This window comes from Leuresthes tenuis, unplaced genomic scaffold (assembly GCF_036924035.1).
Source record: "Leuresthes tenuis unplaced genomic scaffold, fLeuTen1.0.hap1 SCAF_12, whole genome shotgun sequence".
NCBI classification, from domain to species: domain Eukaryota; kingdom Metazoa; phylum Chordata; class Actinopteri; order Atheriniformes; family Atherinopsidae; genus Leuresthes; species Leuresthes tenuis.
This window is the reverse complement of record NW_027325366.1, coordinates 14,937,487-14,958,016: the sequence shown is the minus strand read 5'-3', so window position 1 is coordinate 14,958,016 and position 20,530 is coordinate 14,937,487. Positions and strand designations below refer to the sequence as shown.

The 20,530-nt window shown below is 40.2% G+C and overlaps 1 protein-coding gene across 2 annotated transcripts; it reads left to right on the top strand.

The window, feature by feature from the left end:
• The first annotated feature begins 1,398 nt into the window (after positions 1 to 1,398).
• Positions 1,399 to 20,378, top strand: ppp2r3b (protein phosphatase 2, regulatory subunit B'', beta). Of its 2 annotated transcripts, XM_072396590.1 has the most exons (15): positions 1,399 to 1,575; positions 2,072 to 2,451; positions 11,479 to 11,664; positions 12,019 to 12,122; positions 12,769 to 12,871; positions 14,235 to 14,309; positions 14,447 to 14,533; positions 14,799 to 14,955; positions 15,460 to 15,508; positions 15,601 to 15,690; positions 15,775 to 15,950; positions 17,262 to 17,380; positions 17,489 to 17,595; positions 18,351 to 18,392; positions 19,548 to 19,638. In XM_072396590.1, exons 2-14 carry the CDS (start codon positions 2,104 to 2,106, stop codon positions 18,367 to 18,369), a joined length of 1,620 nt encoding a protein of 539 aa, XP_072252691.1. In that variant the 5' UTR covers positions 1,399 to 1,575; positions 2,072 to 2,103; the 3' UTR covers positions 18,370 to 18,392; positions 19,548 to 19,638. The 2 variants fall into 2 exon arrangements, with proteins under 2 accessions (XP_072252691.1, XP_072252690.1); XM_072396589.1 differs by lacking the exon at positions 18,351 to 18,392 and having other exon boundaries at positions 19,548 to 20,378.
• Positions 20,379 to 20,530: the final 152 nt, after the last annotated feature.

The window sequence follows — 20,530 nt, the reverse complement described above, 5'->3', positions numbered from 1 at the left end:
TCTGTGGCGTTATCGGTCTCTCACATGATTGTGGAGTAATTTTGGCCCACTCCTCTTTTCAGTGTTGATTCAGTTCACTGAGTTCTGTGGGCATTAATGCACAGGTCTCTTAAAGTCTTGCCAAAGCACTGGACTTAGATTGTGACACTGCAACAATTATTTTTTTTTTTTATCATTATTTCTAGCCATTCTGTCAAAGATTTGCTGCTGTGTTTGGTCTCATTGTTCTGTTGCATGGCCCATTTTCAGCCAAAATTTAGCTGTTGGACAGCTGGCCTCACATTTGACTCTAGAAAACTTTGATATAAAGAGTTCATGGTGGACTCATGACTGCAAGGTGTTCAGGTTTTATGTGCTTGCTAAACAAGACCAAATCATGGGCCCTCTACCACCATGCTCGATAGTTGGCATGAGGCATTTGTGCTGACATACTGTGTTTGATTTTCTCCAAGCGTGTGTGCATTATGACCAAACATCTCCACTTTGGTCTCATCTGTTCAAAGAAAATTGTTCCAAAAGGTTTGTTAAGACACAACTTTACAAATCTAAGCTGTGCTGCATTCGTTCAGTTTTGTGCGGTTTCTCTGTGCATTGTAAGGTCTGATCTTGGGGTGAACTTGTTGGAACGTCTACTCCTGGGAAGATTGGCAATGTCTTGAATGTTTCCCACTTGTGAATAATCTATCTCACTGTAGAATGATGGACTTCCAATCGTTTGGAAATTACCTTATAACCCCAATCGGATTAAGGGGCAGCAACAATTACTTCTCTAAGATCACTGATGATGTATTTCCTTTTGGTATTGTGTGAACACACACCTGAATGTCCCAGCCTGTCACACCTTACATACAATAGACACCAATATATTATGTTCTATCAATGCATGTCTCGATGTGTCAGATTTTGCAGAAATAATGTGAATATTCGTCATGTTCAATGCATTGCATCACATAACATAACAAATTTACATTCAAAACTTAACAGTACTACACTTCAACGGGGGGCTTCATCATTAAATTACACTATCATAAGACACACTAAGAAACAAAAACGGTATAATTCATGGCAAGGATTTCGAATCATCTTTAAAAACATTTTGCTTAAACTAAGAATCAAACTGAACAACTTTTAGAATTTTGAATTGTAGGCCTTTTAATATTACTATCATTAATATTACTATCAGTGAGACAACCCAGTGTCGATGTGTGTAAAAATGACCTCTACAAACGTATTTTACCACTGAGTATTGTGGAGTGTTTAATGATGATAACTGAATAATAGTACAAGATGGTCGAAGGTGGTTCTATCAAAAGAAATGTGTGATATTACTATTAATATAATATTCTCACAGGACAGACCTCGTCGAAAATCTCGCGATAGCATTGTGTGGTTACCAGGGGAACGCGAGCTTAAAAAGTTGTCTGCTCTGTTTTGACTGAAAAATGAGCAGTGTTGCCAAAGCGTTATTTTGGGCAATAAAGTGATTCAAACATCCGTGCAGCAGCGTCGCTTATGAAAGAAGAGTAATGTCGTGAGAGACTAACGTATTTGGAACTTCCGTCCGCTCGCTGCAAGGTTGGTATTTTAGTTTTAGATGTAGTATTAGCCTGCTAACGCCAACTAGCTAACATAGTCGTTTTTAGCTAGCGTGGACATTACCAGCTCTATTGACACTGCGTACTCTTTCATATATAGCGAGACCATTTTGAAGTGATGTTACTTCAGAACATATTGACTTATTGCTATGTTGTGTTTGACAGTAGGTTTTAAATTACCAACTTACAACCGGAATGTGGTGGGTTCGTGTATATTTTCGCCTGTGAGCTAAGGGATTGACGTTTCGCGCTAAAAATTCAATAATGCCAATGAGTGCTTGATATATAGTCCAAGCACAATCCTAAAGCTAAACTAAAACCGAGCTAGTGCTAGTGTCATTTTCTATTAAACAATAGCTGTATTCATAATAATACTGTATTAATTCATAATACTGTGTATTGATGTTTGTTTTTCCTGTGGAGACAGAGGCAGGGAGGCGTGCCGTGATGTTGATGCAGTTTTTATTCCCACACAGGTACGCGTGTCAAAGAGGTATTAATCAGAAAAATGCCGTCACCACAAGTCCTCCAACCAGTTCTTAAAAAGAAGGTGGATGAGCTGTTTCTCAACTGGCTGAGTGATCCTGGAACCCAGTCAGTACTCAAAGATTATCTTGACCTGATCAAAAATGGACAGTATTTGAGTGGTAAAGACGCCCAAGATAAACGGTCATTAAGCTTCAATGAGAACAACAATGTGGCATCTCAGAAGAACTTGGTAGAGAAAAAACCTGCGCCCCTCGGTACCCCCTCCAGCCCACCATCTAACAGTACCCTGCCCTCTCGCAGCAGTAGTAATACCAGAGTGACAGGACCCAATGGCAGACTACTGCGGAGGTCTGTCAGCACAAAGAAGGTATGTTACCTATGAAGTACTAAGTTTTAAAACTAACACTGAATACAAAGTTTTGCTAACATGTATCCAAATTGGTCATAATTCTTGAACACCTGGTCCAAACAATAATATATCAGTTGTATATGTTTAGACAAGATTTCAATTCTCAACATGTCATGCCACAGGGTTTTTATCCATGTTTGCTTGTAATAACACAAAAAAACAGGTGTTTCTTGTTCTTGTTTTTTATCCTGAAGCCACCTGAGGTACTTATGACATCAGGGTGCTTCGCAAAACTCATTGTCGCACCTGTCTGTGTTTGGTTGAAAATATCAACACTATAATTTCAGTTGTAGGTATTGAGGGTGCAACAATTCACATGATTGTATGGAGTGGAACTGCTTATAGATTCTTGAGACCAATCACAGATATATTGAGTCATGGAATAATCAGTCAGTTGATTGTTATTTGAAACATAGTCTGCATCACCGGCTGATTATTTCACAAGGCACATTAGCAATGAATGCCTGAAAACCTTCTTTTGAACAATTATTTATTATTTAGCTTTTTTTTATATAAGTACAATGCTGACAGAGTGCTGAACAGATTTACTTAAACTGCCTAAATGCTGACATGACAATGACCGTTAAATGTTCATTCAAGTCATTCAGTATTGTTTCTCTTGTGTTATTTTATCAGATACAAAAAAATAAAGAAAAAAAAACATTGCATGATATCAGCTGTCCTGTTCAGTAAAATATTGACACCAGCCATTGCAAATCTTTTTCAGCTGACCACTAACCAATGCTGATGTTGAACATAAAAAAAAGAACAAAAACAAAAGATTACAATTCACAGCTGAAAAAGCATAGTGGTGTCTCTGCTTCTAAATTATATTTAAGCTAGTTTTTATTTATGTTCTTTTACAGTATATGTTTACTGTGAAAAGGTCTAAAAGCAAAACTGCTGTGAGATAATATATTGACATTAAGGATTGCTTGTCTCGTCTCACATTTAGTGTGATTGCACAATCTGATTTAATTTAGTTTTGTTATTTTTGCTTAACCCCTCGCTTTTGTTGAGGTTCTTTGATATTGACTTATATCACCCATGTTGACTGTTTTTCGAATGATTTTAATCTCTTACACTTTGCAGTAGTGTGTCCTCTGGTGTCTTTACTTGCCCTGGCTGGCCACAAGAGGCTGCTGATAACTCTACAACATCAACGATATTAAGAAGCTGTCCACTCTGCATAGTCCTAGTTGGGTCTTCATGTCTGTAGGCAGATGTCGTTGCTTTTAGTCAAATACTTTCCAAATGTTCAGGCCGCACCCACAAATTAGTGTGTTATGAGAGGTGGAAGCGTCTGAACCGAGCCTATCCCTGGTACTCTAGTTTCTGCCTTAACTTGTGTATTTTAGATTTTATCATCTATTTCCAGAATTATGACTGTGCTCTCCTGAGATAAATAGTAATTTATTTGGACTGGTTAAAATATGGAAGAGATATACCTGTGCAAAACAATTCAAAGCAGCAAAATGTTTTGCATGTTTGCTTAAAGACTCCCTCTTGTATTAGATTATGGAATTTGGTGAGCGTGACGGCAGTGAAACTGCTCGACAGCTGGGTGTCTGTTCTGTTCCAGACACCACCTTCTACATGTTGTTAGCATGCTAAAGATGGGTATTAGAAGAAATTCAAGCAGTTGATGTGACCGCTGCTGTCTATATGTTGGACTACCAAGGCAGAAAGAACAGTTCAGGGGCATTGTAAACCTGTAAAACTCTATAAGGACTTGAATTAGGTCTTACTACACATGGAGCAACGCATTTATGTTTTAATATCTGGGTGTTTTTTATTATTATTTTGTTATGCATATAACTACCTTTAAGCTTTGGCCAATAAGTATGTACATTAGCTTGTTGACATTTGTTTACGAATCATTATATGCCAGATTTGTATTGTTTACAAGCAGAATCACAGAAGAGCCCAAAACAGAGAATAAAACTGAGAATACTGAATAATCCATCTTACAAAATCAAAATGCATGTATTACTTTAAACAAATTGTCCACTCCCTCTCTTCCATTAGTCTGAGGCAAACATGGCTAATTAAAATCAATCAAAGTTAAACATCCGTTCCAGTCAGACATTTCAGGTCATTGTCCAAACATAGTTTAGACAAGGCTGCCAATAGCAGCCTAATGGAAGATAAAGATGTAGTTTAACCAGCTTTGTTATACGTGTTTATTTCAGATTCAGTGTTTCTGAACTATAGTGATCAGTATATTATGAGTCCTTATGATGAGTAAGTATGAAGTTGACTCATGACTGTATATTTTCTTTGGTTAAATCTTTGTCCCTTTCCTATCAGTAACCTTTGCCCCTAATGTCCTCTCACCACAGATTAATATAAAGCTGCTGCTGGACAGCTTGTGTATTCTGCTGTGATGTGTCAGGCCATGAGACCACACTGTGTCACTCAATATTAAAGGGATTGTGAGGTTGTATGAATGTAATACTTCTATTTTAAGACAACAAAATGAATTCCTGTATACAGATGCATTCTTGAAAGGATTACTCAAAAATTCAATTTATGTCACACTGATGCAGCATGGAACAGCTGGTCTGACTTTGACATCAGACACTGATATAGATAGCCTTGTTTCCCTTGTGTTGGCATTAGATACCCATAACTCTGGCAGTGAGATGAGGTGTGGCAGCACATTCATCCTCTCCCTAATTTACTTTGAAACTGCCTCTATTAGATGCTGCTCATTGTCAGGATATGTGGTCGTAGATTGTTTATTTAAACTATGTACTGTAAATATTAGCTCTCCGTGAATGCTTGGCTTTCCTTTCGGCTGTGTAGCTCAATACATAAAATTGCCTCAGTGTTGTGAGTTCAGTAGGTCATATACAAAGACCCAAAAGTTTTAAATATACTGTACTAAAAATAAGTTTTCTTTGAGGTTTTTATTTTGTCTTCTGTACTCTCCTTCAGCATTTAGGATAACAGATTTCTTAAGATGTCTTTTTATAACATGCTTGGTTGTGCTCAGCAACATAGAAGCTATTTGAAGCAGGGGGTCTGAGGTCATGTTATCGGTTGCCTGACCTGTCAGAGAACCAGGTGTTAAAACTGTTTCCCGCAAGTGCTTTTATTTTGGAGTCTTAGTCACTTGTGCTTTGAGAGTGTACAATTGCAAACTTGTTTTTCACCAGTGAGTTGATTTACATTGTACATTTATTGATCCATGCCAAAGCAGAATAACTAAGAATAGAGATAAGATATCTGAAGAAAACTACATATACATCCACATAATACTTAACAAGTAGTGAAGTATTTTGTACCTGCAGCAATTATATTTACTTATCCAGACCCTTTGCTCTACTTGTCTTGCCATATGAGCTCCATAGTTTGTAAACAAGCATTCTAGAGTTTGACTCTCCCATTGCATTATTACTTTTATGCAAGCCAGTTGATCAGCTTACATAATGTTCTACACGTTGGTCCTCCCTGCAACCACCATGTTATCAGTGAATCAGACCTATTTTTGGCACAATATCACATAATATCCAAAATCCTTGTCTAAGATTTTGAATCGTTAGGATTTTAACTGAAGCTTTTTGGATTTTACATATTCTTACTCATGCTTGTGATTCTGCTGTGGCTCCATCTAAGGGGTGGTTTGAGTTACATCTGTTTTAAATGTAGAATTAATTTCCCTGTTCAGTCACGATAATAATGTTGAAACTGAAGCCGGCATTTGCGGGACACCATATATGCTGTTATTGACAGTTTGGGGAAGTGCTTTAGGGATTAATCAGATTGCACTCGTCGCCATGTAATGTATTTTTCCCTCACTGTGGATTCCGGGTCTATATGTTGTCCCTGGAATGGAACTACAACGGTGGCTGTGTGTACTTGAGATTTCTGGTGTGCATGTAAACGTAGAACAGAAAAGTGTGATGAAAAATGGCAAGTAGCCAAAAAAATTCCTCATCTTAAAAGGAAAAAAAAAAGTTTTTTACATTTGCTTTAGGTGGTTTGTAAGTGTCTTATTAGCATTTTCCCTTTGTTACATTCCTAAGTTTGCTCAAAATTCACTTGATTGTAGCATGACTAGTGTTAAATACCTTGTCAGCTGAAGTTCAAGTAAAATATAGTATAACCAACTTGTCATCTGACTAATATTCACTAACCTCAGACGTTGTGTTTCATAATCTCGTTTGTTACGCAATGAAGTGAACATGTCCAGGCACATGTTTGTGTACAAATTAGATTTACTGTAGAAGTTTACAGATTAGAAACTATCCACAGTCATTCTGAGTTCTCATGTTTTTGTTGTTAGTGACCCACCAATCTGTGGACATTGGCTCTTAAGCAGCTCGTCTGACTGATAGCTGCTTGTTGTTTTGGACAACATACCTTCAGTGGCCTTTAGATGATTTAGTTTGTGATAATGCTTGCTGGAGCTCGCCCATTGTGGTTATTTAAAAAGCACACACTTGATACAGTCCCATAGGAGGCTTCTACTCAGAACCTGTGCACTGTGGCTGCTGTTTACCCACTTCAATCTGTATATGAAAACATCAGTGCAGGTATTTTTTTACATAAATAAACATCATACTGTGATCCCTGCTGCGTTGTGATGCCTCTGTTTATGGAACACTGTTCAGATTTTCCCTTCTCAGACATAAAAATGGACTGAACAGAACTGAGAGTTAATGGCTTCATGTGGTTTTCATCAATAACAGTGGAACATAGAAAAGCTATGTTCCACTGTTATTAATGTGCATGAACGTAATGCAGCCCATGTGAAAGCCTTCATATAAACAGCTTATCAAGCATGTGCAGTGTCCTGTGTGGTGGACAACAGGAACTGGATGTGAACAGAAACAACTCAGGTCTTCTAAAAAGTACCACGGATGTGCTATTAGTTTATTATTACAATAACAATGTCGTTTACAGATCAAGGTTTATTTATGTAGTCTTCCAATGTGAACATCGCTGTGGCCTTTCAGATTAATTGTCATCACATCGGTAGGCAGAATGGGATTGGGCTTTCCCTGTGTATGGTCTGTGCTATGAAGACGGATCAAAGCATCTTTGGAGAATTGATGTAATTGCCGTCAATCCAGGCCACAACCGGAAGTGGATGTTTGTTTGAGGGCTAAGGATGCACTCTTGTTTTCACAGATCTAGTCTCTTGGATATCCCACACAGAATTTGGTGGTGCTTTTAATAGGCGCAGACAGGTTCAGTAATCATTCTTTGAATTCCCCCTCGCCCACCCCCCCACCCCCCTTTCTCTCTATTGCCCATCAACTATAATAAGACATGGAATGGCTGGCAGCCCAAGCTTGCAGAGAGAAGGCAAACAAAGATCACCATAAGATGGGATGCAAAATTGTTTAAAATATGTATGTCTTATAGCTGTGTACGTATCATCCAGTGGCAAGATCTCGACTCATATGGTTAAATAGTCAGACCTTGGTTGTTCTCTTCACCTATGCTTCATTTGTTTCATTTGTTTGACTTATGTATTTATTATTTGGGGCGTTTTTGAAAACTGATTTAGGCTGACTTAGTCCAAAATAATGTCTTATCTCATTTGTGTTACATCTCCTGTCCAAAATAAGGTTGTTCAGTTATCAGGACTCATTCATCCCACAACCAAACTTTCTCTGAAGTAGTCAGTTGTGTGGGAGTTTCTCTGAAAATATGTTGATGAACATGAGCAGTGTGTCATTGTGGTCGTGAGATGCATCCTTCAGCTGAACTATATCTGCTACAAGCAGCAACAACAGGTCCGTCTCTTTACATAACCTTCCATGAGCACTGAGGAATGCAAACTGGAAAGGGCAGATCCACCACTCACACCCCTCCCATCCCACACAGACAGCAAGTGAGTCCCACACACATGCACCAAGTCACTCCTTATCTCCCCAGCAGCTTTGAAGCAAGGGCTTCCTGACCCTTCAGTATGCATGTGTGTGTGTGTATGTTGGGTAGAGACTGGGACAGAGCAGCAGGCAAAGCTGAGATTGTGCGACCAGATCTGGAATGGGAGGGAGAGTCGCAGTAGCAGCTGCTCCCTTGCATTAAGAGGCTCTCACTGACAGAGGACAATCATAGGGACATACTCACAGAGGACCTCCACTGCTTCCACTGCCTTTTTACTTGCAGTGCCAATTGCAAGTGGTTTATACGATCAAGAGGACAACACTGGACAGAGTGTTGTTTTCGTGTATATGAGTGCTCCATCCTGTTTGGAGTAAGGATGAGGATGAGGGAGCTGTCTCTGCGCCAGGATCCTGACCTGAGGAAGGAGCTGGCACTGCTGGCACGTGGATGTGACTTTGTTCTGCCTTCTCGGTTCAAGAAGAGGCTCAGAGCTTTCCAACAAGGACAGGCAGGTGTTTGTATGAGTATACCCTCTGCAGCACAGGCTTTACTGGCACATCGGCCATGGCCTGATAATGTTGACAACGATATGCAGGCTTCCTGTCTTCCTGTCATAACTGTACAATAGCTGTTAAAGCAGGAAGAAATGAGCAGTTCTCTTACTTGCAAATTTAAAAGGCGCTTACAAGTGTGATTGTTATGCTGTCAGGAGTACCTTTGCGATGCTTCGCTTACAAGATATTTCTAACTGTAATCAGATCTACTGGATGTTTTGTCTTGTTTTTCCACATTATGCTCAGCTGCTGTGCTGTCCTCTTCCAGACCACATCATTGTGAGTGTGCAAAATGTCATGTGGCTTAACAGTTGTGCTCAAGAGCTCTGCAAGCATGAAGTGAGAGAGGGGACAGTGCAAGGCAACGGGAGATGTTTATGTCCTTTTATAGCCATGACTGATACCAACACACAACATGGAAGAGCAGATGATCAGCAGCATTTGTTCATAATCAGGATGAAATGAGCAGAAATTACAGCAAGGCATTTTCAGTTGGTGTTGAAACACATGCACCTGGGAAGATTTGCTCACTGTTTGTCCAGCTCTTTAAAGTTATTGTTGGGAGTTTTATTGATGCAGATTTGATGTTAAATGTAGGCTTGATCAAATGAACAATATTTTTGGACGACCAAAACATTGACCGATATTTTTAAATGGACACAGTGTGGGTGTGTTTGTATTGTTTATGCAAGGCCACACAGAATGATTCATATAGCATTTCCTGAGCTATGTAAATGGTATTTGGATACAAGATCATAACTGAGAGCAACACATGTTCTACAAAACACACAGTGGAGATTTTATCAATGAATATGGTCTCTTCGTAGCATTTCCAAGGTTACGGTCGTCAGATTTTTGTCAAACTCCTGACATATAGAAGGTTTGTACTTTGTAATGTCATCCTTTACAGACAGTTGAGATTTAGAAAATATATATATTTTATTCCTTTATCCAGAAATAATTCCTACATGAACAGAAAAAGCTGCTGTGCCTCCTGTCTGCAGTTGGATTTGAACACACTATTTTACATCCACCACATGCCTGCTGTAATTCTATTACTAGGTCTGTTGACAGCTACTGTTTGCCTGTAATCTGGCTGGTCGTTTAAACCTAGTCACGGTGGCTCTTCTCACTTCATTATATGTATTACTTTTTGTTTATTAAGAACTCTCATTTCTTGCCTCTTAATAAACGTTGAGTACCAAAGGTAAAGCTCGTCAAGAATTGATTTAGGTTATTATATCATCCCTCCTCAGGTGAATGCAGTCATTAAGACACATGTTTAGGCTTGTACTTGATCCAGTCAGTATACTTTCAGGCGTATGAATAACAGACAAGTGGTGTTGTGTAATACCGGTAGTCATGCTGCTGGTAATATGCACTTGATGATAATAATATGATTTGGGAAAAAACATTAAAAGCAAAACACATCTGGTGTAATTGTTTTTTATACAGCTTCTAGTTCCTTACTGCCTGGTTTCAATGCAACATTTAATTGCCAATAGTCAAAACAAAGATGAATTGGTGTGACGGCAATGTTTTATCTTTTCAAGTCTACATATATTTTGAGAATGTAGTCATTGTGAATTGCATAATGAAAATCAGATATTCTGAATTCTAATTCTAAATCAAAACTTTTTTTGTCTTAATTTGAACAAATATGTATTTTGAACTAACTGTTAATTACCCCAGTTACTAAAAATGCGTGTACTATCTTTATCTTGCCATATGTCGTGTTGTTTATAGCCGCGGTTCTCAAACTGTGGAACATGTGCCACTGGTGGAATGCAAGTTCCCCGCAGTGGTACGCAGAAGAAGTCATTCAGGTTCAACTAACAGCTTTCTGTTTAGGATAAACGGTGAAATGTGTCGTGTTGGTATACATTTAAGATTCTTGATGTTCTTGCTCGCTGTGTGTGGACAGAGACTTTATTGAAAGTTTGGTTAAAAAAAAAACTTTTTAACATCAGTAACTGCCGAGTTAAATATTTTCTCAGGTGGTTCAGTGGTTCAGAGCTGTGTGCAGTTACATCACAGATGATGCTGTTAACAACCTTTATGTCAGCTGCTGATACAGTATAATCCTCATCCAGAAAGAACTTAAAACTTCAAGTCATTTGCCTTTAAAAGGATAAAGATTGAGTAGTACTGTCTGCACATTACCACTTTGCCAGTCTTCTATTATTGTGCTCTATATAGTCTTAAACTGTTTAACCGTTAAACTGTTTGGATGATAATTTGTTAATCAATCCATTAGCAAGTTGTTAATATTACTTTGTCGGTCATGGTTTTTCAACAACTCTGCACATTTTAATGAAAGTTGGCACATTCAAATCTATTTAAGTTACTATCAGATGGGAATGTGAGTTACGAAGTGTCTATTACAGATAAATGGATAATGATTATGAGTGCTGAGTCGTCCCAACTCTTTGCTGATGAGCGTTTGGGCTGCTCAGAGATACGGTTACACGAGGACCAGCAGCGATGTAGTTTGTGTTAAGGCGAGCCTCAGCAAATGTTGGAACACTTGAGCTGTTGGGTGTTAGCATGAGTGGCTAACAGTTTATGTCTCTGTTTGTCTCAGGCGCAGGTTAGGACGGAGGAGCCAGTCACCACTGCACTGAGTGAAAGCATTCCCAAGTTTTACTTCCCACAGGGCCGGCCCCACGCCAACCTCAACGTCGACAGCCTCATTTCCAAAATTGAGAAAATATTTGCCCAATTCCCAAATGAAAGGGCCACCATTGAGGACATGGGGCAAGTCGCCAAGGTGAGAATGTGACTTAAAGCATGGTGGTTCAGCGGCCAACCAGCAAATTATTTTCATTAGTGCCATTTAGCTCCGGACTTTACAAATGTTTGCTGATTTTTTTTAAAACCTCGTGGAAAATATTATTTCCGTGTCGCTGAGGAATGGGAGCAGTGGCCTGAGGGGAGCCTATGAACAATGACAGCTAGGTTTACTTGGGGAAAGTCTTTGAATTATATATTTATGGCTTGTTTTTTTTGTCACTTGTATTTCTGAAGTTTATGTTACTATGGGATGATTTCACTTTTGTATTCTCTATGTCCTCACCACTCTTATTCACAACTTATACACAACTTATTTCTCCTTTCTCCTTAGGCCTGCGAGTGTCCACTCTACTGGAAAGTACCATTGTTCTGCTTAGCTGGAGGCGACAGGACGGGCTTCGTGTCCGTTCACAAGTTTGTGGCTATGTGGAGAAAGTAAGACAATGGCTGCTTTCATTCTCCCTAAACCATCGCTACATTCACTCACAGCCAAATGCCTCATACAGTGTCCTCTGAACAATGATGACCACTCGCTGGGGAACACGCACTGCATGCAGCTCTCTTCTGTGATGACACTTTCTTTTTCACTCCAAACGAAATCATTGCCTTCATAAACACCACAAGGGAGCGTCACTGTGCTTATGCTACATAGCATCTAAATGAAAACGTCAGTTCAGCATCTTTTTGTTTAAAACTGAAAGAAATGCCATAAATCTTTCATAATGGTGGCTGTGTGCTGAGTGATGTTGCAAGCAGTAGACATGGTCTTGTATTAATGTGTGATTCTCCAGAGATTTGGACAGACCTGGCCTTTGACATGAGCCCATGACTGAGCCATTCTTAGATGAGCGGCCTCAACAGACGCTTACATTACTTCTGCATCGCAACCATAACACCCCGTGCCTATAGTCATCCGGCACCAATTCAGAATCCTAATTTTTGAATGCATTATATCTGCACTTGCAGTTTTTAGTGTAGCCATATAAAACTTGAAAGAATGATTTAAAAAAATGGTCGAGGGAACATGAGAGCCAAAGTGGGAGCAACCTTGCAACCATCTGTTCTCTCTTTTCTTCCCCAGAACTCTGCAGACCTGTCACGATGATGCCTCTAAATTTGTGCACCTCTTGGCCAAGCCTGGCTGTAATTACCTGGAACAAGACGACTTTATTCCATTCCTGCAGGTACTGGCTGCAGCACACCCAGGGAGAGAGCTGGAGTTGGCTGTGTGGGGTGGTAAAATTGTACTAACTTGGGTGGTGCAAACCGGGCTTGATTTTTGGACCGCTCTGCTGAGGCAGTGCTTTTTGATGTGGCAGAGGACTAATTCAGGGACAGTGCTATAAGTCAGAAATATAGTGGAGGGGGTGTACTAAAGGAAGATTCCCCTGAAGCAGTATATATGCTCAGCAGATGTTAACTGAGGGGAAATGGAGATAAAAAATGTGTGTCTTGAGTTATAAACAAATCACAGTACCAAAATGATAGCGGAAAACATTAGAGCCATGGTTATTTGTTTTTAAGATGTTTTTTTTTTTTTTTTGTGAATTAGTGGAAATTTGTACCATGCGGACCGCTGTGGTGGCTGTTTGTGTTCACATTCCAGCTGACGAGCTATTTCTGTGCCACACTGGCCCTGCCCCACACCTGATTCATTTTCATGCTGGCAGGCACTTTCAGTCTGAGATGAAAACCTGTTAGCATACCAGCAGAGATGCTTTGTGGCACACGCTGTTTAATTTGTATGGTTCCACTCAGCAAACTGCCTTTGACTGTTTTGATGAATGAAAGGCGGATTGCTGTGGAGTAGATTTGACTGTCTCCGCCTGTTTCCTGTGCCCTGTGATTTATGTGTTTCTCTATGATTTAATTTCTCACAGTGAGAGTCAAAGAGGCACGACGGCTGCCCCGAAATAAGGCCTTTTAATTTCATTGCCGCCTTCGCGTTTATGTCAACAATTCTTCCCTCGGTAGCAGGCAAGGAAGTAGAATAAAGGTAATCCTGGAGGAGTTTCATAGCAGGAAATAAAGCCACAGTTGATTTAGAATAAAGAACAACTTCCTTTGACTTCATGGCATAAAAAAGGAGATTACAGTAGTCACTAACAGATGTCTTTTTGTTTGTCCTTTCTACTTGTTATTCAACCAAAAACGGCATCTCAAAACCAGTTGACCCAGTGTTTTTGTTTTGTTTTTTTATTTTGAAGAAATATTTAAATGGATTTACATCTCCCAGTAAGACCTGGAGTATTTTCTTTGCAAAGCACAATTTTAAAAAGCATGCAATGGCACAAAATATGTACAGTAGACAGTCACTTGCGACTTCTGATGTTTAAATTAGATTTATATTCCCACTCTGACAGCGACGGGTTCTGTCTTCCAGGAAAGAAAGACAGATGTGGATTGTTATTTAGCTCGTCTCTGAAAGTAACTGTAGAATTTAACTGAATGTATCTATCTGTGAGAGTGGTAGTCGTAAAACCTCATGGGTTGATTGTTCCTTTTGATGTGGAGTAAAGACAAAGTGATCTGACTTTATGTTTCCAGGATGTGGTGAACTCACATGCAGGCCTGGCCTTTCTGAAAGAGGCACCGGACTTTCACTCACGATACATCACCACGGTATGCTATCATAACACATATGAGAGCACTTTACAAGCAATAAAACCTTCAAATGGTACAGGTTAAGACTTGTCTGGGATTTTTTCCTTTTTTCTTTTATTTCATTTTACAAGACAACCTTGTTGATTGTTTTTCAGGTGATTCAAAGGATATTTTACAATGTGAACCGGTCATGGACTGGGAAAATAACATGTTCTGAGCTCAGGAAAAGTAATTTCCTTCAGGTAAATCGTCCTATTCTCTCTTTACTAACTTTAGTGCTACATTACCAGCCTGTCTACAGGTCCCCAAATCTTCTAAGATGTCTTCAATTCTACTATTAAGAAATGCCATTTTTGACAATGTCAGTAAAAACATTCTTCTTTTGCAGCGCATTCAGAAAGTTAAAGATAAAAAGATGCTTACATTTATGCTTAGCCAGTCTCAGTTTATAAGTTAAATATATGTATTGGATATTTCTGAGATTGTTAACTGGCTTCCTGCTGGCAGAATGTGGCATTGCTGGACCAGGAGGAAGACGTGAACCAGCTGACGGAATACTTCTCCTATGAACATTTTTACGTGATCTACTGCAAGTTCTGGGAGCTGGACACTGATCATGACCTCTACATAGACCAGAATGACCTGACACGGCACAATGACCAAGGTGCGGAAATGCACAGCACTTGTTTATTATTTCATCTATTTCAGCATCGTGTCAATACAGGGTGGAAAATGACTCTCGAAGGACTCAAGACAAATTAACTTTTCTTTTTTTCCAGTTGACTGAACCTACATGTTACAGGAAAGTTTGTAAATCTTATCTGCACATGGTTCGCTCCTTAGATATAGCCAAGAAAAGGATCCGTCTCCGACACAGCCTCCCCTCACTCCACGCCACATGTTTTCAGTTGATGGTTTGTGAGTGAGGCTGGGGAAATCCGACTCAAGATCAATAAGAGAGCAGCACATATTCTCTGCTCCAGTGACGTCTCGTCTGGAACAATTTCTACCACCATGTGGTCAAAATGGTGACCGGGGGATTTATAGCATTGTCAAAAAGAGCTACGCTAGCTGGTTTGGATTTACTGTCTGAGAATTGGATTGCGTGTGTTGCCCGGTAACTGAGAGAGCTGGGTTGTAATTGACCACTTTGCTGTGTGTTTTTCAGCCATTTCGCAGAAAATGATCGAGAGAATATTCTCAGGAACAGTAACGAGGTCAGTTGGAAGATTTTGTTTGGGTTTCAAAAGATTGAAGTTTAATCCAAACGAGCAGTTTTAATTTAGGTTTTTGTGATTTATTCCAACAGGGACAGACGGGTGTATAAGGAGGGAAGACTGAGTTATGCTGACTTTGTGTGGTTTCTCATCTCAGAGGAAGACAAGAAGACTGACACCAGGTAGCTTGATATCCACATAATCTGATCCAGTTTCCTTTTCTGTAGAGTTCTTAAGTCTTTGTTAAACTCTTTCTCTTTGTACAGTATAGAGTACTGGTTCCGCTGTATGGACTTGAATGGCGACGGGGTGCTCAGCATGTACGAGCTGGAGTACTTCTATGAAGAGCAGTGTCAGAAACTGGAGGCCATGGCCATCGAGCCCCTTCCCTTCGAGGACTGCCTCTGCCAAATGCTCGACCTCGTCAAGCCTGAGGTTGAAGGTCAGACCTGTTTCACATTTATACTCTCAGCACAGTGTGGCAATTTCCACTTTTTCCGGAGTCTCAGTTGCAGACACACAGGCACATTTTCAGGGCAGATCATTGATCATTGGCTGAGGGAACAGTTATAGACGAGAGGACTGACTGGGCTGCCTGCGGCCAGCTGCTGGTGTCATCCACACTGTCAACAGATTCCCTCCTACACTTAACTCTTCTACTGTGTTATTTATGTGAAACTAGTTCTTGGTGGGGGTATGCATGTTTAGTATTGATGGCCCCTGCAAGAATGTGACCCTCAGCCAGCCTGATATTGTGTGTTGCACAAGTGGAGCTGTGTAACATAACATATTATATGAGATGTAATAACTTCTCCACAGTGCTTCTCCCGAACAGAAAGGAAATGGCACAACTGTACAATTTTAACAGATTTAAAGGACTTTTTAAATTTTATTTAAGGAATTTAAGTTGCAATTTTTACATTTGATGAGTTTGAAGACGTTTTCATAAATTCAGAGGATATCTTATGTTATATCTGATGCCGGTTAGATATGCCATGTCCACAGCAGAAGACGAGAGTGCAACAATAAACGTCACTAAAGGGGATCAACTCTATCCCTTGGTCAGTTGACTCGCATCAAATGGAAGAGACTATATACTGAAATATGACATTTTTGCCAGCTGATCTAACGCTAACTGTGTAAAGTCATTCTGTCTATCAAAAGTTTTTTTTTCTGTTACATAAACAGCAGAAAGGAACATTCTTATTCCTGCAAAGATACGTACACCGTGGCAATTAATTTCTTACATATATATTTCATACTTTACTTCTACAATACACTTATTTCTCAGTTTAAGGGGAAGCTCTCCTGCCTTTACAATAACCCACAGGTAGAGCCTCCTATTGAACACTCTATTGTGTACGCTCAGATTTTACAGCCAAACAGTTCTAACCCACCAGAGTACAGACTCTTGTCCTGTGGTGTCTGGTTCTGGGACGTTGGCAGTGAATACTTTTAAGTCCTTTAGGTTGTGGGGTTCAACTGATAGAGCTTGTTTCAAAGCATCCCACACGTTTTACGCCAATTAATCGTCTACTAAGAATTATTAGTGGCGGCAGTCGTAAGATTTGGCATGTTGTTAACAAATCGATCTAATTGGATCGTTAGGCAGCAGAGACAAAGAGACTAACTGGTGTTAAGCCAAAAAATGAATCCATGCAGCAAGACTTCTGAAACCGTTTTAAAAATGGAATTCTCTGTTACAAAGTAAGTGTGCGTTTGAGAACTTTAGTGACTTTTTCATCCCGTGCAGGAAAGATCACTCTGCGAGACCTCAAGAGGTGCAAGTTGTCCCATATCTTCTTTGACACGTTCTTCAACATTGAAAAGTACTTGGACCACGAGCAGAGGGACCCCTTCTCTGTTATAAGGGTGAGAAAGATCAAATCCGGATAGGACGACGCCGTGTACGAAGCAGTGTCACATTCATTTTTACTGTCAGAGGTCAAGCCGACCGTGTAACTTGTCATGTTTTCTAAGGAGGCGGAGACGGACGGCCAGGAGGTCTCGGACTGGGAGAAATACGCCGCAGAGGAGTATGATATACTCGTGGCTGAGGAGGCTGCCAACGATCAGTGTAACGATGTGTAAGTACAGCATTATTCATGGGTCTGTCGGAAGTAGCTGCAGCTAGTTGAAAGTATTGTTTTCACACACTCCTCCACCATCAGCTGGCAGCCTTATCTTATCTCCTTATCTCAGATTATTCTGTCCTTATCTTTGTTGTACATTAATTAGATATTAACTTTTGAACATTTATCAGTAAACAGAAGGGTTTCTCAGTAGTTTTAACTTTCTCACCTCTGGTTGGCTGAACGCACACATGCCAGTCAGTTCCATTTAGCAGGTATTCATACAGCTTGCTTTTGGGTTCATATTTCAAATTCTGAGTTTTCATTTTAATTCTGTTACATTTGATAAATGAGGGCTTTAATTACAGTGTTATCTAGAATGATGACAAATATCTACCATAAGTATTTGTTATTTAAAAACCAACATTGTGTGTTTTTCTGATGTGAAAGCATCTGATTTTATTTCTAATTCCGTGTATGATTCCGTGTATGATTTTGTAGGATTTTTTTTTTGATTCAGCAGACATTTTGACATGTTTGATGATGCCGGTTTGGTACAAAGTTTACATGCGTATACATAACAATGTTCAAGGAGTTTAGATGAAGTCGAGCTGATTTAAATTTTCTGCCAAAGTGGACAGTCTCCGTAGCGACTGGCAGAGCTTGATGCCTTATTGCTTCAAGGATAAAGTGGAGATGCCGAGCCTAGTGAGAGTGAGTCGGTGATAAATGAGGCTGATGATGACAGGCATGTTGTGTGGCGGTTTTAGGAACACCACCGACTTCTAAAGACAGGCTGCCGCCCAGATCAGGTAAGACACACAGGGTACAAGCAGGGATAAGTGTCTCCTCCTCCTCCTCCTCCTCCTCCTCCTCCTCCTCCTCACTGGGCAAGTCTAGTCTTAAACCCACTCCAAGCTTCTACCCACTCCAATCTGAACACACGGTTGACAGAAGGTTGCCGTTTGTCATGAGAGAACGGTGTCCCGTGTAGGTGACCATGTCTTAGAGCTGGGAGTTTGTTTCTGAACCAGACGCCTTCTGTTTTTATCCTTCCTTTCTTTTCTCTCTTAAAAACAGATCAACAAAAGCTCCTCTCCTGCCCAGTATCTGTCCAAGCCTTCTTGTCGTGCTTGTGTCCTTTCCCGTCACACTGGCTTGTTAGAAAACCTCATCTGTTCAGAAAAAGTGGTTTGATGTGTCGGGCGATACATTTATTTGCTCTCTTGCCAAGAATTAAGACGAGATGGACTGAAATAAGAAATGTCCGCTTCAAGCGTCACCTTTAAAGCTGGGTTATTTACACCATATGGCTTGTTTGTTGAGTCGCAGTATAAAAAAAAATGGATTTCTTGGCCTGGTCTTGTCCATTTCCTGCCAGTTAAACAGCAGAAACTATATATTTTTTTATAGTTATTAGTCAGATTTTGTTACCTCTTGATGGAGCCAGGCTGACCCTCGTCTGCTGGAAGTTTTTATTCTCAATAAAACTTTTGGCAAGAAGGCAAATGTGTGTTTTCCAGCTATCTGTGATGCATGGTTGTCCTGGGGCACAGTCACCCACTGTATTACTCTTGCCTATGTTGAAATGTGTTGAACACAGTTTAAAATGTGTTTTGCTGTTGGTCTTAATGCAGTATCAACAGGTCGTGATGCACATTTTTGTCTCTGTGGACGTTATTCTTGCACATTCTGGCTGGTGCAAACTTGTTCTTCCAAAGAAAGATGGATGACATGAGCTACAGCTCTTATTTGGTGTAAATATGTCTTTCTTGTAAAATTGCCTTTTTGTTATTGGTTTCTTTTGACCGATTTAGAAACTTTTCTCTCCAAAGAAAAGAACCGGGTTTTATTCCCCGTTACTTTAATCCGAACATCCTTTGTCGCCAGTATAAACGGACTACTGTTTTCTAACATTGTGAATGTATCCGTTCAACTCATGAACTCTTCTCCTTGTGTCTGTTTAGGTACGATAATCCGCTGAGCCCTTTAGGGCAGCACATCTCCAGCGAGCTGGGTCTGACAAAGAGACACTTCTTTGAGATCCCCAGTCCGCACTGCAACCTGGACGAATACGATTATGAAGATGACTTTGAGTGACGCCTGATGCCGTGGCGCTTGTCACAAACCTGCCGAGCACCTTCTTCTCCCAGACGCAGAAGTCGACACGTGCAGCTGTGTTAGTGGCTGAATCGCATCAAAAGATTGGGGTTTGCTCCTGTCCTGTGCAGCAGGACACACTTTACCAAAATACAGTAATCACAAAACCAGAAGATGCAGTCAAAGCACCGGTGGAGTCAAATTTTCTGTGAAAAGCTGCAGAAACGGACGAGTGATTCTTCAGCACTCGACCAGATGTTCCATTTTCACTATTAACAGCTGACTTCACGACGTCACAAGCAGCATGTGTAAGATCTTTCGCTCTCACATGTTAACAAGCTGTTTTCTGCATGTTATCTTTTCTGTCAATAATGTTCAGGGCGGGTTTCATTTCATCTGAACATTGGTGTTGCGCAACCACGCTCACATGAGCCAAAAATCGCATTAGGAACACATTGGAGCTCCCTGAATTGTTGGACAGAAACCATGTTGATTTAATTCAGGGATCAAACTTATTGGCTAATGTTACATTCCAGTGATCATATCAAACGGTTTCCTATGAGGCAGTAAATGTATAAATGGTTTGTTGAAAAGTCAGATCATGCTGTAAATGCCAAACAAGCCGCCGTCGTCTTCTGTACACAAGCACACACACACACACACACACACACACACACACACACACACACACACACACACACACACACACACACACACACACACACACACACACACACACACACACACACACACACACACACACACACACACACACACACACACAACACAAGCACACGGTTCAGACAGCCACACAGCGTGTATTGTACAGGTCTGTATTCATTATGACTGT

Coding starts and splice junctions, on each gene's coding strand:
- ppp2r3b (XM_072396589.1), top strand. CDS start 2,104: ATGCCGTCACCACAAGTCCTCCAACCAGTTCTTAAAAAGAAGGTGGAT. Junction 12,123..12,768: donor TTTGTGGCTATGTGGAGAAA/GTAAGACAATGG, acceptor TTTCTTCCCCAG/AACTCTGCAGACCTGTCACG. Junction 14,310..14,446: donor ACTCACGATACATCACCACG/GTATGCTATCAT, acceptor ATTGTTTTTCAG/GTGATTCAAAGGATATTTTA.